The 20,356-nt window shown below is 39.1% G+C and overlaps 1 protein-coding gene across 7 annotated transcripts in view; it reads left to right on the forward strand.

The window, feature by feature from the left end:
* LOC116443326 (solute carrier organic anion transporter family member 1A2-like) overlaps positions 1 to 14,602 on the forward strand; it is a 47,612-nt gene extending 33,010 nt beyond the window's left edge. For all 7 annotated transcript variants that reach the window (XM_032107438.1, XM_032107439.1, XM_032107442.1 and 4 more), the window contains 11 exons: positions 333 to 439; positions 2,188 to 2,334; positions 2,640 to 2,738; positions 3,163 to 3,396; positions 5,436 to 5,600; positions 6,576 to 6,771; positions 7,601 to 7,766; positions 8,349 to 8,533; positions 9,087 to 9,151; positions 10,276 to 10,393; positions 11,261 to 14,602. In XM_032107438.1, the coding sequence (XP_031963329.1) occupies positions 333 to 439; positions 2,188 to 2,334; positions 2,640 to 2,738; positions 3,163 to 3,396; positions 5,436 to 5,600; positions 6,576 to 6,771; positions 7,601 to 7,766; positions 8,349 to 8,533; positions 9,087 to 9,151; positions 10,276 to 10,393; positions 11,261 to 11,420 (1,642 nt within the window). In that variant the 3' untranslated portion in view covers positions 11,421 to 14,602. The remainder of the gene's footprint in view (positions 1 to 332; positions 440 to 2,187; positions 2,335 to 2,639; positions 2,739 to 3,162; positions 3,397 to 5,435; positions 5,601 to 6,575; positions 6,772 to 7,600; positions 7,767 to 8,348; positions 8,534 to 9,086; positions 9,152 to 10,275; positions 10,394 to 11,260) is intronic.
* The last annotated feature ends 5,754 nt before the right edge of the window (positions 14,603 to 20,356 follow it).

Here is a 20,356-nt window from a genome sequence, read left to right on the forward strand (position 1 = left end):
GTCACTGTGTTGGCAAGGCCTGCACTGACCATAATGATTCACCAACTACTTTTAAATGATTTTTGCTTGGCTTAAAAAATTAATAATGTAGGCTTGTGTAGGTTTCAATCAGAAAGGTGTTTTTTGATCCTTCAGTCTTGTTGTGTCAAGTGTGGAATGGCTCTGACAGCCTTGGTGGCACCCTCTCTTCAGTTAACTTTTGACATAGATTCCCTTCTTCCTACAGCTACACACTCTTCTTATAGGTAGCTCCAGAACTACAGTACAGACACATGAGATGGTTCTCATTAATATCTTCTTGACCTATGCATGCTTTCCTTTGATTCCAACAGGTATCGTATTGAAAGCAGCATTTCACAACGGGAAAATTTTTCAGTGATGCCTCTATGCCTTGTCAATCAAAGCTTGTCCTCTTTGCCTACAGAGGAGCCATCAACAGGTATGGCTTTTCCTATGCCTATTAATATTTTTTTCTGTGTCTATAGTGTCTAAGTAAATAGGTTTTTATTTTCATTAGCAATCACTTCAGGGTTCTGCTGTTGATCAGTACTGTTTGAAAGCCTAGAAACTAGAGGTCAGGAAATTTCCTGGCCTTTGTGTTTCTTTGGTCTGTGACTCCAGAGCTAAAACATTTCATTCATGCAGTTTTCACAGTATCCAGGCAATTCAATTAACATCCCTGGTAGTCCACTTTGGGATAGTATAACACCAGGTTGTTCTCACAAGTGTTCCTCTTTTTGACTTGAAATCCTATGATGCCACGAGGAGGTTGGAATCATATTTCAAAAATGGGTAAGAGGCATAAGGATGCTTTTTTGTTGTACCACATAGGAAATAAAAGTCTGAGAAATAGAGCTAGAACTAAAATATAGACCTCAATTCCCTTTAGAGAAAATAGTTTAAACTAGGCTAAAACTTATCTGTGAGACTGAAACATGTATGTGCACTAGCAATGTGCATGTAAAGGAACTACTGGGAAGTCAAAGGGCTCAGAGGAAATCATTAAATAATCACATACAAAATTCTCATGCTGAGGGTAGGATTAATCTCCTGGGTCTTTAGCTACCTCAGATGGAAGCATTGAATCAGAACCATTCCTTTAGACTCCCCTTGGTAGCTGGACAAAGGAGACTACAGAGCTCTTGCAGAGCTTGTCTCTTGCTGTAAGGACATTCATGCTCCGTACTTTAGGGTGGATCAGATTACCTCTTGGGTCTGTCTTCTGACTGCTGGAAACTTAGGTGATTGGTGGATGGTAAAAGTTAGGTGACCCAAACCCCACAGTTTATTGTTAAACTTAGTGATGGAGTTCCATCAGGGTGTGCTAAAGCTGAATCACACTGCTGTAATACTGTCTGAATGAAGTGGCATCAAACCTTAGTGTTGTGCTGCAGTTTCCTGTGTCTCCATTTAGTAATGGATGCAGCTTCCAAGCTTTCCAAGACTACATGTCAGTTAAACTATTCATTTTTGCATCTGCGCAAGAAGTTGTGAAATGGGCACACCTAACAGCACTTGGAATTAACCTTTCGCTCGAAGATTTCAGATACTGTATTTTCCCATTTTATAAATGTAAAAATAAAGGTATAGAAAGGCAAATAATTTTCATCTAAATGATTTACAGCCACTCAATATGCACATTAGAACCCACACATCCTCAAGCCTATGCATGCAGTTGGGTAAGGTGATTGTTTCTCTATTAGTTTATGGACAAGCAAGACTGTGATGTTCATATATATGAGTCCATTTCCTGTGTGAAGCGAAAGCTGGACTGAATTTGACCACATCTGTGTGTAGATTGCTTCACCTGTGTTTGCTGACAGCGATCTGACTTTGAAATGGGAGATCCAGGTTTCATCTGTGGTCAGTAATGCATCCACTCAGAAAGACAGCAGTTGCTGCTAACAAAGCTGGTTTTTATTTGATAATGAATTTGCACTGAGAAATCTCAGCATGAAAAAGTGGGAGAGAGCAGTGGAATCTGAAGCAGACTATGGGATGAAGAAATCCCAGTTCAAGGAGAGAAAGGAAGTAAAAACGTATTGTGACCCGTTTTTTCTCTTTTTTTTTTTTTTTTTAATAGAACAGGCTACCCAAAGTTTAAGCTATTGGTCAATTCTTTATCTCTAGATTTTCATTAATAGTTGGGATTAAGACATTGATTCTGACTTCTTGTTTTGCTCACAGAATGTGAAAAAGAGCCTGGGTCCTTGCTGTGGATATTTGTGATGGTTGGAAACATAGTACGAGGAATGGGTGAAACTCCCATCATGCCTTTGGGCATTTCCTATTTGGAGGATTTTGCCAAAGCAGAGAATTCACCTTTCTACCTGGGTAAATCTATGCTACTGTGATAACTACCCTCCCCCAGACACACACACATAAACAAAAGCAAAAGAAAGGATTATTATGATGCCCTTCAGTCCAATAAAGGAAGACAGAAAACAGTGATTAGTGCCTTATCAAAATAACAATATTGTAGAACTTGTAATTTAACCGGAGAGAAACTTTTTGGAACCAGGCCATTTTTAGGTGCAAATGCCTTTTCAGTAGAGCTGCCCTAACCACATGTAACAATTCCAAGAAGATAATTATGTCTGGGTTCTAATTCAGGATGTTTTCTCTCTTTCCTACTCTAGCATGTCTGCATACAGCAACTGTAGTCGGCCCCTTCCTTGGTTTACTGTTGGCTTCATTCTGTGCAGAGCTGTTTGTTGACATTGGATCAGTAAGTGCAGGTAATGGGTGAATATATAAAAACTTATTTTTAAGTCTACAGTTGGTGTATTTATCAGAGCCAAAAGATGTTTCTTTGCTAGTATGTGATAGTCCTACCTGAGTTTGTTGGTGTTTCTTTTAGAATGGAAGGTCTGTGTATAATATTCAATTCACAAATCAATATGCTTATAAATTATTCGATGAAAAATTGTGTCATCTGGCTTAACATAGGAAAGGACTAGAATTAATTTAATACAAACCACTGAAATTTCCCAGAAAATTAGCAACATTAGAAAAGAAGACTGGAGAATATTCTCCTTCATGAGCCTCATTTTAAGAATCACTGAAATGCTTTTACGTCAGAGATGACTAGGAAAACACAAGATGACAGCAAAGAATGTTTCTGAACTGATCCAAGATGTCTGGTTTTGTATTTTGTTATAGATGAGATAACTATAACAGCTACTGATGCCCGCTGGGTTGGAGCATGGTGGCTGGGCATTTTGATTTGTGCACTGCTGAATCTTCTCGTGGGAATACCATTTTGGTTTTTGCCCAAGTCACTTGTGAAGGAAGGTGAAACCAATGAACCTGAGGAGACAAGTGAAAAAAGAGTAACACCATTGCAAGAAAATGATAAAAATGGAACCAAACAGACCATGTATGAAATTGCTAAAGGCAAGTTATATTGGATTTATTTCCTTCTTACTTTAGTCCTAAGGTGTGAACTGTGTGTATTTGTGTAATTAAAGATGGGTCCAGGATATGCAATGCCTACTCTGTTTTCATGTCTCTGTAGCTCAAAGGATTTGTGCAGGGATTTAAAATGGCTCCTTGCAGAGGAATAAAGCTGATTTCATAGATCCAGGATCTGGACTCCTTCCTTTTCCCCTCCTGCATTTCAGGTGTATGTAGATCTTTTCTTCCCATGAGAGGGGGACTGAAATCTGGTTAGGAATATTACAACTCAGTGAGCTGTGGATAAGTTGCAGATATTGGTTTCTTGTACCCCACATTCACTGTGCAGAAAAGCAGAAAACCAACACATAACTTGTGCCTTTCTTGAGTCCAACTGAAAGCCCTAAAAGGGAATTGACAGGTGCTTAAGTGTCTCAAAAAAATTAATTACTGTTGAACAAAGATGTATTCGACTCACATTTATTAATGTTACCATTAGCAGCTTTCACATCTGTGGCCTTTCAAATCTATATATCTGTAGGAGGTTATTTTTTCCTTCTTTATTTGTTGCTGGTTGGAAATGTAAGTGAATAAAACATGTCAAAGACTATCATCTTCAGAGTAGTCTCCTGATCCTGTCCTGCTCAGGGCCCTCATTTTCAGAAAGTAAGTGCCATGTGGCAGCTCCCTCTCCGTCCTGCTTCCAACTGAGCCCTGAAAATTCACCATACTCAGAGTGAGTACTTAGATCTTGGCTGATGTTGAAACTTCATTTTGATGTTTATCAAAATGAAGCATCTCTTTCTGCTGTCACGTAGCCTTAAGTGAATCCATGAATAAAATACTGTTCTAGTGAGGAAAGGTTCCTAACTCAGATGTGGGTCCTTACTACTCCAGGGTCCTTTCCAAGCTTATGTTTTCCTGATTATTCCCTCCCCGTGTTTCTGTGAATGTTCACTGTCCCTGAATATCTTGAATGTAGAACCTTTTCATTTCACAGAATAGTTGAGGTTGCAAGGGACTTCTGGAGCTGACCTGGTCCAACCTCTGTTCAACCACTTACTGCCTATTGACGAGGACATATTCAGACAACTTTTAATCACCAGGGATTTCAAGTTGAAACTTGATGCTTTTATAGTTAAAAATAACCCAAAATAAGATTAATTGAATAATAATAAAATTTCCTCAAGAAGCCCTGATTAAAAGTGTCACTGCCTGTGTAAATAATGCAGCCTATTTATAGTGTTTCTAACTGACTAATTTTTGCAAGATTTGCATACAGATCTTCTTCTAATGAGGTACTTGCTTACCTCTGAAAGATATACACCCATCCTAAGTGGTGCCCACTTTCAGTGAGGCCCAGTCATTGTTTTGTAGATGCTTATATTTATCTGCAGAGTTTCTTGACAATAGCTCAGCACATTAATTAACAGAGAACACTAGACAAAGGGGAATTGTGGGGCTTTTTTTATGGTTCAAATCCTGACTTAATGGGCATTAAGCAGAGAAAAGACCTCTGTAAATTAGTTTCTCAGATGCTTCCTTGGCTGAAGGTTGGATGATACAGGTTTTGAGAGGATGGTCACAGCTCTCTTCAGGCCTCTTCTTCCCCAGCAGCAAAACCCAAAATCAGTGTTCAGGTCTCTGGGGGCAGAGACCTTGTCACAGATCTATATTACATCTGCACCCCTTTGTGCCAAATGCCAGGTGCAGGACAGGGGTTTTGATGAATGCTCTGAGGCATGAGATGAGAGAAAAGGGAGGAAAGATGGGGCAGTAGCTGCTGCTGCTGTGATTTATTATTTTTTTATAAGCACAGATTTTTTAAGTGTGAGGGTATCTTTGGGTAGAGGAGAAATGTTAGGGTACCCTGGGCTAAGCAAGTAATCTTTGGCCTGTGGTGTCTGGCAAAGCACAAGATTTAGCCTGATCCCACTCAGGACCAATTCTGTTCCCCTCTTTCCCCCACAGCCACGCTGAGCAATGGGTCATTCTTTTCATAAAGCATCACACTAACTCATGGCATTATGTCATTCCAGATTTCATCCCCTTCCTCAAGGCTCTGTTTCACAACCCCGTGTATATGTTATTTATATGCATAACTGTGTTACAGTTCAGTGCCTTCGATGGCATGATATCCTTCATGCCCAAATATCTGGAACAGCAGTTTGGAAAATCTGCATCAGATGCCATCTTTTTAATTGGTATGTTTGAATTTTTCTTTGCTCTGTTCTATCAATTAGTGATGTCTCTATTCAAATTATCTATATTTTTACATATATACCTATGTTCATGTGTATTTACATGTACATACTAAGGTTAAATGCTTCTACATGCGAGGGATATCACGCTACAAAGCACTTTTAAATGCTGTAGGGTACACATTAATTTATAATATTTATGTAATAATTTATTGTCCTATAGAAAGGTAGAAAGGCATGACTCCAGGATAGGAGCATGTAGGACTGGGTCCTGATTCAACACTTGAGCTAGAATAGAATCTCAATGCATTTTCTGCTAAACATCTAATTTTTTGTGCAGAATTTTATAATCTAATTCGCATCTTTTGAATTGGCTCAGAAAATTCAGCTGATATGAAACTAAGCCATGTGATATTTGTGTAAAAACACTTCCAACATGTCTTTCAGTCAAAATTTGTTTCATTAAAGTATCAATCAGCAAAGAAATGCGAGAGCACATTGAGTAATCTCATCTCAAAACTGAAAGTCTGTTCCTCCTTTCTGTGATGCTCAGGGTGCATTAAGATGTACCTTAAGATGTGCACTAGATTATCTTTCTGTTGAATTTCTCAGTCAGCTGGAGAGGCTGGACTGAAACCATATAATTTTTTTCTTGTTTTTTTTTTTTGAGTTGGACCTAGGGTTCAACTCTAGATTGCAATTTTCCAATTAATAATTTCAGTCCTACCCTGTAGCTCACTCCCCAAGCAGTTCTCACCTGCTGTTGACTTTGGCAGAGGTTTTGGGTGTGAAAGGAAATTAGCAGGGACCCATTTCTGACTGTAGTTAAGTTATTCAGTCACAGGCACTCTTTGATTCTTTGCCAAACACAACCTTCTCTAACAGCAGCTGCAGTAGCTACTTCTTTATCTACCTTATAGTAGAGCAGCTTTGATGGTCTCCTTTATTTTAACATGGAAGTTTCACTTGTTTAAATAGGTGTTTACAACTTACCAGTTCTATGCGTTGGGTATTTTTCCGGAGGCTTATTCATGAAGAAATTCAAGATAAATATCTATCAGGCTGCGAACATAGCGTTTTGGGTATCTTTACTGGAATACCTTCTCTACTTTGCTGCCTATTGGACTGTCTGTGACACCTCACCAGTTGCTGGTCTAACAGTTTCCTATCAAGGGTATGTTCTTTGAGACTCAAGAGGACTTCAGTCTTAAGACACCAGGATGATATTTCTGGTCAAGAATCTGCCAGGGGCTCCATTTTATTTTCCTATTCTAAATTCTCAAGACTTTTTGCTTGCATGAGGCAGTAGGTCTGTTTTCTGTTATCTCTGTTTCAAACAATAAAAGTGCATTAAAATGGATATCCATGTAAAGACAATTGCATGTCCATATTAATTCTTTTATGAATACAATTAGTAAAATCATGTAACTGCAGGTGAAAATAAAAATTGTTGGTCAAACCAGGCATACATGAGTGCAATTTCAGAATAAGAGAGGAAAAGATCCCCTTCTTAATCTTACACCGGTTTACTCGAATTTCATTACTGTCAAGTTATCAGAGGATATTTTATCTGCAGTTTCTTGATTTGAAGCCTGCCATTAATCACCGGGAATCATAGAAGGGTTTGGGCTGGAAGGTACCTTAAAGATCTTCTGTTTCCAACCTCCCTGGCATGGGCAGGGACACCTTCCATTAGACCAGGTTGGGTTGTGTGTCTGTAAAATGGACATGGAGGTGTAGATGCAACTCTTATGGACAATCAAGGACATACATGCCATAGATGAGAAAAATGCTGTAGGGTACACATTAATTTATAATATGAATGTAATATAATACGATTTATTGTCCTATAGAAAGGTAGAAAGGCATGACTTCAGGATAGGAGCATGTAGGACTGGGTCCTGATTCGACACTTGAGCTAGAATAGAATCTCAAGCATTGCAGAAGGTTACTGTGGCTATTTCATTATTGAAATATTTATTCATCTTCTAAATGTGTTTCAGAATAGAACAAGTTTCATATGCTGAAAATACTCTACTGGCTGGATGCAACATGGATTGTGATTGCCCACTTAAAATATGGGACCCTGTTTGTGGGAACAATGGAATCACTTATGTGTCACCTTGTCTTGCTGGGTGTAAATCCTCAAGAGGAACTGGAAGAAGTGTGGTAAAGCATACATTTTATTGTACCGTAGCTATGAACTATAGTAGGTGACAAATAATTATACCAATATATGGTGGGGAATATCCATGCACATTTGATTGAATATATAAGGTGAGAGATTTGAACAAATTCACTGAGTAGCACCAGAAATTTCAAAATGAATATGAAAACTAGTTTAAGTTTAAATTAAAAAATATAATGAAGAAGAGTGTTTCTCTACTAAGAATTAAAGGAATCTTAAATGCTTAACATGGAGTGAGAAATTATTCTGAAGGTATTGCCAGTTGGGAACCTGAGTGCCCAAGAACATTTCAGCCAAAATGATAGTCTATAGCATGGACTTAATAATCTCTTTTACCCTGTAGATTTAAACAAGTAACCAGGTATTTCAGAGCTTCTATCCCCACATACAGGGGATGGCTGGACCTGTGCCTGGCAGTCTGGGAGAGAGGCCACAGTGCAGTGCTGCTCATGAGTGACGATCTCAAGTGCAGGAGACAGTGAGCTGGGTGCCAGCAGAGTGTGGGGTTGCCACTCAGTGTGTGAGTTTGGACAATCTGTGTGATTAAAACACTCTTATGACAGGTATTTGAAAACTGCACCTGTGTCGCAGCCTCAGGGTTTTCATCTCAAAACATCTCTGCAACTCTGGGCCAGTGTGATGGACATGAAAACTGTGACAAGATGCTCCATTATTTTTTAATATTGACATTAGTCTGCAGCTTCATTTTTTCCTTAGCAGCCATGCCTGGATACATGGTCTTAATAAGGTACGGTAAAATTTCCTTGCCTTAAGAAATCTACTGGACTTTTTATTTTGAGGTTTTAATTCTCCAGGGAATTAAAAGTTGCTTAGTTTGCTTATGGAAGGAGGAAGAGGAGAGAAATCTTATGTCATTTCTGTGCTGCTAAGCTTTAGTGTCATGTCAGCTTTATAATCTGATGTTGCTTCTGGCTATCAGCTTTATCCTGAATTAATGCAGGACCACTGAATCAGGGCACTGGGACATTGAGTGGTGTGTGATACCCATGTGTTTATCAATCACAGGAACGTGATGTTGATTAAGGCACAGCTACCTGGCACTTTGTGTTGGCCTTGGTACAAGTGGAGGGTGCCTTGACAGAAGCTTTTCCTTTTGTGATTTGGCAGTTCTAGATAAGGAACTTTTCAGCAATCGCCTAATGAACGTAACTCTTTCAACGACTGCTCTTACTAGAATGGTTTGGGCTTAATGTGATGAAGAACTTGATTTAAAAAAAGGGTTAAATAGCTCTTATTAATGTCACCTCTACTAATAAGTGTAAAATGCAATTATCATACAGGTCTCTAAAGCCTGAAGAGAAATCATTTGGAGTGGGTATCCATGGACTGGCTTCAAGAGTATTTGGTAAGAAAATACCTAACACACTTCAGAAGAGCAGCTAGAGCTGACCTAGAGTTAGAGAAGGGTCACATCAGGGCTATGGGCATGGCACAGGAGTCATTGCTTCTATGGAGTGCCTTTGATTGGGAAGAATTTCGGAATTTTTTCCAGATCTCAGCAGCATGGCAAAGTAGAACAGCTTGCAGTTTGCATTTTTTTTATACTGGGTAATAGGCTGGTACCTTGGTATGACCCCAGTCAGAATCTAAGCACTATGCATCCACTTACTCTCCTCCCACGTGGAATAGGGAGGAGAGTTGGAAAAACGGTAGAACACGCAGGTTAAGAGAAGAACAGTTTAGTAATGGAAATAAAGAAAAATAAAATAATAATAGGAAAAATAGAGGAATAAAACAAAAGAAAAAAAAGTGATGCAGAATAAAATTGTGTGTGATCTGTTGACCAATACCCATCCCATCCCCAAGCAGCAGTCGGTCCCTCCTTGCCACTTCTGTCCAGTCTGTATACTAAGCACGACATTCCAGATTATGGAATATCCCTTTGGCCAGTTTGGGTCAGCTGTCCTGGCTGTTCCCCCCCATGGTTTCCTGCGCAGCTCCTCACTAACAAAACATGAGACACAAAAAACTCCTTGATGTAAGCACTCCTGAGCAGCAACTAGAACATCACTGTGTTATTAGCATTATTCTCCTATTAAATCCAAAACACAGCACTGCACCCGCTGCTTAGAAGAAAATTAACTGTATTCCAGCAGAAACCAGGACATGGGACTACATCTGCTGCTTGTTGGAATGCCATGTGGCATTCCTTCATTCTTGCTTATTGTTTATGTTTATTGAAGGCAGCATTGTCTCTCAGTGATTAGAGAAAATGTTGAGTTCTGAATAGGAAACACTGTCCATACTGTAGCATGTGGATATTGTTTAACAGGCCACAGGGAAGAAAATCTTTGGTTGAGGGTAGGTGGATGAGGAAGAAGAGAGAGCATAAGATATATAGAGAACGTGGCTCATGCTGCAAGAGGACAGTACAGATGCAGTAGCTGACAAACAGCATAGGCTCTGTAGCGTAGCTGATAACCAGAAGAAAACTGCTATTCACAGAAATGTTGCTAATATCCTTTTTAGCTGGAATTCCATCTCCCATTTATTTTGGAGCTTTGATAGATACCACTTGCTTGAAGTGGGGTACTATGACTTGTGGCGGAGAAGGAGCATGTAGGATGTATGATATTGTCACATACAGGTATATTTTCTACTTTATTTTAATTTCTCCTTCTTACTCTATTATTGCACGCATAGAGATGTAATTTTATGCACTTTATGTCTTCCTAGTAGACAAACTGCTCCTGTGTTAGAGACGTGACATAATTTTCTTTGGCATTGGCTTTATTTGTCAAGTGCCACCTTTGACAGACATTGGAAAAACCTTCGAACAGCAATGTGCTGGTGCCATAATATTCAATAATAACCTTTCATGAGAACAAGCCTTAAAAACACTGAATTATGATAAAGTTACTGAAAAGCAGCAAGCTTACGTGGGAAAAAGTTTTAATGGGTGACTGCAAATTCTTTGAACAGAAAATGGTTGAAAGACTACTTGAATTTAAAAAGAGAAGAAGTTTCTAGAGAAGATGCAGTAACTCAAGTTGGAAATCGGCCCAGAATACCTCACCTCATGTTTTTATAGTCCTTCAAGGATTGTTGTGGGATTTTTAAAGAAAAATCTAGTTGAACTTGTGGCCTCATACTAATTCCTTTTAATAATGTGTTGAGGTTGATTTGGAAGAATATTCCTATGAATATCTAGAAATTTTAACCAGGTAGTCTGAGCCCTTTCAGGACTCTCTCTTTTCCCTATGGATAAAGCCATAAGAGTACCAGGTGCCTGACTTCACTGGCTAAATCGTTTGCCTGAAACTGGGAGATGTAAAAGGCCATTTCGCTGACTGACATATTCTCTGTTCTCCCATTCTCATCCTCTGTGAGATCCAAAAGGATCAGGGCACAAGCTTTAGACTGGCTGTGTAATTTTCACAAAACAGTGTTTGCTGAATAGTTTTGTACTTTTTTACAAATGCATATATTTAATGAAACTCATGATTTATTTCAGGTGGCTCTATCTTGGCCTGCCAGCAGTGTTACGTGGAGTGTCCTACATCCCAAGTACACTAATTCTCCTCCTTTTAAAGAAGAAACTGAAATCTGAAAAGCCAATCTTATTGAATGCACCAATAGAAATGCAGGATAAAGAACAAGAAGCAGTGAAATAGCATTTCACAGAAGGACATGTTGGGGAAAAACATTGCACTGTAAATATTGGATATATCCTTGTGAAGAATTTTGTACTTTAACTAACGAACACTTGGACAGAGATTAATAGAATTACACGTAGTTTTATCCTAATTATATTATAAAAGTATCAGTTTGTAAACACAAGGCATGGGAAAAAATGTGTTTGGTGCAAAAGAAAAAGGACTAGAAATAAGAAAACTTATGAAATGCCAGGTTTGAGTTCTCTGAGCAAAGGGCTATGAAGCAGAAACATATGCATTCAGACCTGGTTCACTGAAAATAGAGAGAGTTTTGTGTTTGACTCCAGGTGATGCCAGATTTCATCTTGGAATTCTCCCACGGTTTCTGTCAGAGTCTCTCTCTTTGACTGTAGACAGGATTTGTGGCTTCTTCAGGCCCCATTTTCCATATTATTTAATGATATTATTCGTCCTTTCAGGCAGGGATTATTTGTTATTCTGCATAGTACAAGTGGTCAAAATACTGGAAACCTGGTTTATGACATGTCTGGGTGTTTTGGCAATAATAATAAATTTAAAAATTACATTTTTAAAAAATGCCATGTTATGGTGATGTTTCAAGATTTGCGTAGAGCATTGACAAGGAAAGGTCATCAGGATTCGTTACTTCCGTTACCTGCTGCCCTGGGATGTCTTAAATATTTAAGGAAGAAACCCTAAATGTCTCAGGTAAAAAAAAAGTAAAGGAAACCCTGCTGATAAAAGTCATACAAGGTGTCTCTGTGGTTTAGTGCATCCATGTTTAGCATCTGATTTGGCACTGCCTCTTATTTGGCCCCAGTGCAAAGAACCCTTAGGTCTGTCTGCCAGTGTCCATGCAATGACTTCCTGAGGCTTTTTATTACAGGTCCTGGTTATTATTCCCTACTGGATAAGACATGGAGGGAGTTTGTGGAATGACCACAGACCAATGCTCCAGCACCTGCAAATATTTCCTACTTATTTATTCTATATGGCACAGACCTGCTCCCATTCAAACCACCTGGGACCTTCTGCAGCCACCAAAAAAAGGGAAGGGTATTTTGCCACAGTAGTTCATTAGTTCAGTTACAATCTCTTTGCTTCAAGGTGTCTTATTGATACCATATGTGTGTGTGCTTGGAATTGCTTCCTGTCCTTGTGGAATCAGTGAGAAAAGATCCATTTCCTCCCACAGAGCAGGAAATCAGCTTCAGAATTTGAAGTTTCTTCAAATAAAAGTGATCCTTAAAACTAATTCTTTTGAAAAGATGTCATAGCCCCTGTCTCCCTGAACAGGTATAACATGGGGAAGGGGAATGGAAGAAAGATAAACATGATGCAGTCAGGAACAGAGCAGAACAGATAATTCAGCTCCCTATTTAACCACAGATCTCCCAGAAGCTTTGCGGACATCTGAAGCTGATTTTGAGCATTGCTCTTGCTAGCATGGGGTACTCACTGAAAGCCATCATTCTTCCTTGTGGTTATATTCTTCCAAAGCTGGAGTTAAAAATCTTTTACAGACATTTAGTCCCAGCTTGGTGCCAAGGTAACCTGGGAAACATGAAAAGTTACAGAGCACCAGAATTTCACAGCTGTGGGAAACAAAAGGACTTTGTTAAGCAGGCAAATCTGTGCCACACAAATAGAGCACTGCCAAAGGGTCAGACCTAGTTAACTCACTGTGTTTTGAAGTGGAAGGAAGCAGATAGGAACGTTTCCAAGTTTTAAAATTAGCATTTCAGCAGGAACATTTCCAAGTCTTGAATTTAGCATTTCAGTAGATATATTAATGTTGTGTTTAATTGCTCTGGTTCATCTGCCTGAGAGCGTAGCAGTGAAAAAGGCCAGGTTCCCCAGGGGCTCTGCTGCCCAGACTGTGCATCCAGGTAGGCAGTGCTGGATGGGTGATGCCTCCTTAGAGAAGCTTCTGGGCATAAACCTGTGGTGGGAACATTGCATCTCCAGAGCAAAACCAGGAAACAGAGAGTGCAGGTTGTGCCAAGGTGATCCTCATGAATCCAGTATGATATGCCATGCCTGGTACAACAGACACTCTTAGGATTGGGTTGTGAGGTCAGAAAATTACTCTTCAAGCTAGTCCTTCAAATGTAAAGCCAAGCTTTAGACTGGCTTCCTTCAAGTTTTAACATGCTGACTGTGATTCAGCAAAACTGTTTAAACACGTGCTTTAAAGTGATTGGCCTTATTGATGTTTATTGTTTAAATAAGTGCTGTTGGATATTTTGAGGCTGAACCCCAAACAGACACAGTTGTGACCCCCATTTGAACAGAGGTGGGTTACAGAAGGTACTCAGAGGGCATTCATTGTGCTTGAATGTTTGGTCTGGTCCTGGTCTGATGTTTCAAGCACCAAGACCTGTGTCAGCACTGTGGGTAGCACAAGTCACAAATGGGAATAATGGCAGTAGAAGTAACAGTGCTCTAAAGTTTATTAAGCAACAACATACGACTATCTGGGTTGATGAAGTCCAATATGAAATTATAAAAATGAGTGTCAGGTTTCTGAGTGCCTGAGAGCCCAGCAGACAGCCAACACAGTACAACCAACTACATCTTTGTCACTAAAATTTCAACCCAGGAAAGAGCACTCAAGAGCTGAATTTTGATCCTTGAGCCTACCAAGTGGAAGGCTGGGTGTTGATGCCTGGATACGGATGCTCTCAAACACTGAGAAACAAAAACTTGAAGTTTTTCAGGCAATGTGATGATCTTGGAGGTATTTAAAAGGCAATGTTACACAAACTGTGCACACAAGTGTTTATCTAGCATTTTAACATGTATTCATCTAGCATTTTGTACTCAAGGTCTTTTGTAATGACCCTTGATGTTCCATTGGGGTGTTTTTTGACTGTGATCAGCTGTTGAGCCATCATTTTCAAAGAAAGAACAAGTCTTCAGTCTCACTGAAAAATGTCAGTGCTTTGTAAAATGCGCATCTCTGTGCATGAGCAGGCTATGTGTTTTATAATTTGTTTTCATTATTTTTATTTTGTCTGTATTTTAATTTCATCAGCTATTTAATTGCCAAGTCTCTCATTATTTTAGTCTAACCTGTATCCTAAAAAATACTGTGTCTGGTATAACCTTCATTGCAGCCCTGCTGCTTCCAACTTTTAAGAATTGAAACCTTTACAATTAAACATTTCTGGATATGCTTGCCCAAGCTATGATCATGATTGTTTTTTTTCTTGACAGGAAATTACTCATTTGGGAGGAAAATATGTTACCTGGCAAGCTGATTTTAATTAGTGGACAGAAGGGAGGTGTGATGACCAAAGCTGCATCCTTACACTATAATTTGGTTGAGGTCAAGTCTGATTGTGATATGATGCTGGCTTTGTGTTTGTGATACAAACATATATTAACACGTGTAGTCTGTGAACACATGAGCATTACAATTTTGGGTAAGTATTACTGGCAGCTTAAGTTTACTTTCTTTTTCTGTAGTTTCATCTATGGTGAACAGTGGGCTGTTTTTCTAATCTTTCTATCTCAAGTGGAGTTTAGCAGCTGACTCTTCCCTAAAGACTCTTCTCATCAAAGCAAATCATGGTACCAGCAGCTAATTCAGCCTGTGGCTGTGGAGAGGAACACCCTGAGAATAGCTGGGATGGGATTTGGCGTGCAAAGAAGCCAGATCACTTTTTAGTTTATGTAAGTCTGGTCACATGATACAAACTGGATATATCCAGCAACAAGTTCTGGGCTACTGCTGGTTTTTTTTTTTCACACAGAATTGTTGTTAGTCTTTTCCTTTCTTAACAAGGCATAAAGTGTTCCCAGTAACGATGGTTGGGATTTTGAACTTCCTTTGTTTAGGACTTTCTCTGAGAATGTAGAAAATTACTTGGTAATTGCCCCTCTCTTGCTTTGTCCAGGGAATCAAGGACATACATTTCTTAAATTACAGCAGACTAAATCACAGGATAAAACAGAGGATCCCTTTGGAAGGTGAAATCTTAGGTGTTGCAATGCCTGACTTCCCTTCTAGAAGAGACCATTTGGTAGCTCCAGGCCAGAAGTGTGCCTATTAATTTCCAGCAGAGGTGCTCAGGGGATACAAGCACACTGTGCTCAGGGCTTTTGCTCATGTGTGTGACCAAGGTTGGCAACTTGCTGGATCCTTACAGCCTGGGCAGAGCAAGAGGAAGGCCCTTACATGGAGGGCAGAAAGCCCCATTACAGGTGGGAAATGGTGGTTTAAAAGAAATAGTTCATTCCAGAGGTTTTGCTTTCTAAAAGGCCTCGGCCCCCTGCATTGGTCAAAAGGCTGCCTGGCTTTGTGAGGTTATCATTTAAATGGTTCCAAAACCAGCTTTGGAAAAAACAAACTTCTCATTTGAGGTTAATGAGACACAGAGAGGGCCAGTTCATGCTGTACCTTTGCTGTTACTATTGTTTCAAAGCAGATGGCCAGAGTGCAGGCAGCTGCATGCTGGCTGGTACACCATGGTTTTTCCTTCTTTGCAAGAAAACTTTCTGATATAAAGACAGAATCATATATAAAACGAGCTTAAGGTTCTGCAGAAATTTTCAGAATTTAGAAAAAATTGCCAAGAGGGCACAAGACTCGTGGGGTTTGTTTGTTTGCTTGTTTTGTTTTGTTTTGTTTTGCTTTTGGTGGTGGTGGTGATGTAGCTTTCTACCTCACATTGTAGCTCTGAATGTTCTTCCTGGTGAGTCTGTATAATAGGATAGCAGGATTTGCAATGTTGCTGCTGCTACTTTGACAGTTCTACTTCCATGACTGGGATTTTGCAGGAACATTCCTTTCAGATGTGTTTATATATATATATATATATATATATATATATATATATATATTTGTGTCTGTGTGTGTGTGTGTATATATATCTATATATGCACGCAGACCCAAAGAGACTTGTTTCAGACAGAGACAGCCTTTTTATGCTGTCCTTCAATTTTCCAGCATTACAATTTAACAGATGGAGTCTAATAAAGGACTTCCCTTTTCATTTTCATTCCTTTCCTGTAGAAGCCTGGCATCTGAAATCCTGTCTTGGGTGCTAGAGAAGTTATTTCTAAGTTCAAATATAGGAAAGACAAAACTATTCATTGTTTCCAAGTTCTTCTGTTAATTTATCATGCTATGTTTTCAGGTCAGAAAGGCCTGAGCAGCAGAGGCTGGGTTCAGCTATAAGCTGTCCTCACAGAGACCTTGAGATCCAGTATAATATTTTCCTTTGTTAATTAGACAAGTCAATGTAGAGAAGAGAAGAGCTGGTATTTCTCCAAATCTTACTTCTGTATGAACATCAGGAACTTGATACTATACACACACAGAGTCAGACAGTGGTATTGTTAAGAAAAAGAATTACAACTTCAGTAAATACCTGGGGACATGAAGGGTGGTAAGTGTGGGAGAGCTGTTTTCCTTTGGTACTGCAGGCTGATAAATAGCAGAGAAACCCGTATTACACAGAAGCCCTTCTGGTTCTGAGGGTGATCTATTGCAGTCATTCAGTGTAGGTGGTGTAATTGGTACCAACCTCACTTCTCTGCTGTGTGAATTTTTCACAGTGTGTGTAATACCAAGGAGAGAGGAGCCTATACAGGGCTGCAGTTCAGTCCTCCAGGTGCAGAGATCACTGATAGGGAATTACTCTGTGAAATTCAAAGGCCTGAGTGCCCTAAATGACAGCTGAGCTCTCAATGCTAATTTGCATTTTTAAAATCACAAACTCACAATAACAGTTTTAAATAAAGAGACAGGAAGAGAGAGTACCAAGATTCAGGTTAGTCTGAATATACCTTTAGTTTAAAAAAAGTAAACAGGTAGGAGAAGAGGTACCAAGAGGTACCAAGAGAGGTACCATTTACCTTGTGTTTGCATGGAAAGGGATCCAGATAACTCCCTGGTGCGCAGTGAAGAAAAACTGCTTCCCCAGAGTTTTGGGCTGGCAGATAATTCTCTGGGATAAAAGGTGTTGCCTGTGGTCACTGGAAAGGGAGGGCAATAAGCAGAGGGTGCTGTGGCTGACATCCCTGGCACTGACACTACAGCAGGAAAGAAAACATCTGGTGCATCTGCTTCGGGTATAACAATTGCACTGCAAGCTGCAAATGGGAGCTCTGGGGCTGTCAAAGGGGATTTAAACTCCTGTCCCTTTATAGTGCTCATGCTGGAGAATGCAGGCAGGGATGGTAAGGAACAGAGGGCAACAATTTAGTGTCCCAGGCCTCTAATTCTTGTACTGACCAAGTTGGTTTAACACTTTTGACTTTATAAATCGAGTACAGTAAATAAATTACATTCCTTACCATCAGTAAAGTATTATTTCTTGGCACATATTTATTGATGTTTGCCAAGTCAAATTTTAAAATATAGGTGGCATGACTTCTATTACTTCTCTGGAGATTGTTTTATACTCTGTTAATTTTGTTCTCTTGGAACCTTTCCCAGTGTGTCACAAGCACCCTGTAATGTTAATTTTTTATTTTAATATAGAGTTTCCCATCCAATTTAACTTTATTTTTTTTCTCTTTGATATTTTTACATTCTTCAGGTATTTACAAGTGTCAATCTCCCTAAAGTAAGGCTGTAAATTCTCTGTGTGTACTAGGTACATTATGATTTGTCTCAAGAATGCATGAAATTTGTGTCATGCTCCATATCCTATTGCTCTGCAAACTGCTTCTTGGTGGCCTTTTGTTTTGCTTCCTTGAAAAATGGCTTATTGTATATTGCTTTAACATTTTGATACTGGGTGAATTTTTTACCTTTGAGATTTTTCAACAATTTGGGACATTAACAAAACAAAAAGCAAAGAACTATTTTTTGGAAATTGGATTGTCATTGGTCCTATGTAGCTGAGTGTCAGAAACTTGTCTCAGGGACTCCTGTTTTTGCTTTACAGAACTTCTGTAAAGAACAAAGAAAAAAACAAAGAAACATGGGTGAAAAAGAACCATGCTGCTTCCTGCAGTGGAATACCAAAACAGTGATTAGAGCTCTAGCTGTATCAGTGATACCTATGACTTTTCTTCCAGATCATAGAGGGTGATATCTTTACATTCCTCAGTAGAAGAAAGAAATTCCCGTGGGATGTTTGCCTAAGTTTATGCTGCACAACAATGTTAATGATAGTTCACAATATGTTTGCTTTAGTTAGTTCTCATGTAAAAACCCAGCTTGCTCAAAACCAATTACTGAAACTAATGCTTAAAAAATTCTTAAGTAATGTTAAAACTATTCTAATGAATGGTTTTATTGAAAAACAAAACTCTACGTAAAATATTTTTTCAAAAACTGACTGTAAGAAAAGCAGCCTTCTTTGGAACTGCAAAGGGAAGTACGGATCTGAGATAATTTAGGAAATATTTTCCTTGAAGCTTCCCACATCCCTCTCTTTTTAAGCGAAAGTACAAAGTTTTAAGTTTTCTTTAATGACTTTTGAAACACCCTTTAGTAGAAAAACAGCTCTAGGTTTCATAAGTAATAATAGTCTTGCATATAAAAGTACTTTAAGATTTCTTCATATTTTAAAAAAGTGAAGGTAAGTTTATAATATCCAAATATACAAACAAATTTGTATTGAGATGTTCCTTCTACATTTTCCACCAAGGACAAAATGAATACTTTTTAAGAATTATTTAATAAGTTGTTATTATCGTACTTTTGAATACAAGAGCTGGCTAGCCCTTAAACAACCACTACTTTGATAAGCCATAGCTGTGTAGGCCCATCATAATGCTCACAAGAGTTCTTCCTATGACTTTGGTCAAATTTACTGGAATCCAGGGGATTTGCACTCTTCTCGCGGCAGGGAATTTCTCCTGTTACCACCCACGGGGAGATAAGATTGAAAGTGTACTCCTTGCACAGATATGCTACTGGAAGTGCCCAGAGTTAGCTATTTACAAGTGGAGGGCTTCTCTCCACTGCTGCTCTGCTCATGAAGGCACTAGCACACTTTGTGAGCCAGCTCCCTGCTCCTTTTACCCCAGCTCAGGCACCTTCTGCGTTCTCACAGGGCTGGCACAGGCAATGGGCAGGTCCCACTCTGAGCTGGAGGTTAGAGAGGCCATCAGAGATCTTGGCCTGAGGAAAAAAAATCAATAATAACATATTTGAAGATGATTTCCTTTGGGTTGTATTCCACTATAGACTTGCTTGTTTACTTTCTTTTGATACAAAGTTTCTGTGGCACAAAAGGGCTGTGATTTTTAGAAGCTAAATTTCTCCATCAGTTTGTTAGGTTCGTGTTTAATTCAGCTTGTGCATAAGACACTTGTGAAAGGTGATTTCCAGTGGCATACATTGAAGTGAGCATCCTTTTTCCAAAGGTTGTCAGTTAAACTTCTCCTTTTCAGCTTTGAAAGCATCCCCAGTTTGGGCTGTTCAAATCTTGTAACATTTTATTTGTAAGAGTAGGGTGTATCTAAACAATAATTCCTTTATTCAGGTTAAAGCATTGTTCCAGCATGTGCTGGAGATTCAGACTGGAAATCTTGCATTAACTCTGACAAAAACTTGATTTTTTCAGATATCCTTTTCTTTTTCAGAAGCCTAATTAGTTCAAGCACAAATTATATCTAAATGCAAAGGTGCAACTGACTAAGAAGTGTTATGAGTTGGATTAATTTTTAATGTCTATTTCTCTAAGGTTGATGGTATTGTTTCCCATATAAGCACACATGTAATACCTGTCTTACAGTTTGAAGAGATCATAACACTCCTCATTTACCACTAATATTGTTTGAGGTTTTTACACAGGAGTACTCAGTAGGCTCCCATCATTGGGGAGAAAATTCCCTTACTGCAGAGTTAGATGGCACCAATTTTGCATGATGCCTGTGAAGAGCTGCCAAATTAAGTTTTACAGGAGAAAATTCTCATAGGAGACCACTTTGAAATTATTTTTGCCACTTGTATCTTTGTCTTTTGT

The sequence above is a fragment of the Corvus moneduloides genome, chromosome 4 (genome assembly GCF_009650955.1).
Source record: "Corvus moneduloides isolate bCorMon1 chromosome 4, bCorMon1.pri, whole genome shotgun sequence".
Taxonomy (NCBI): domain Eukaryota; kingdom Metazoa; phylum Chordata; class Aves; order Passeriformes; family Corvidae; genus Corvus; species Corvus moneduloides.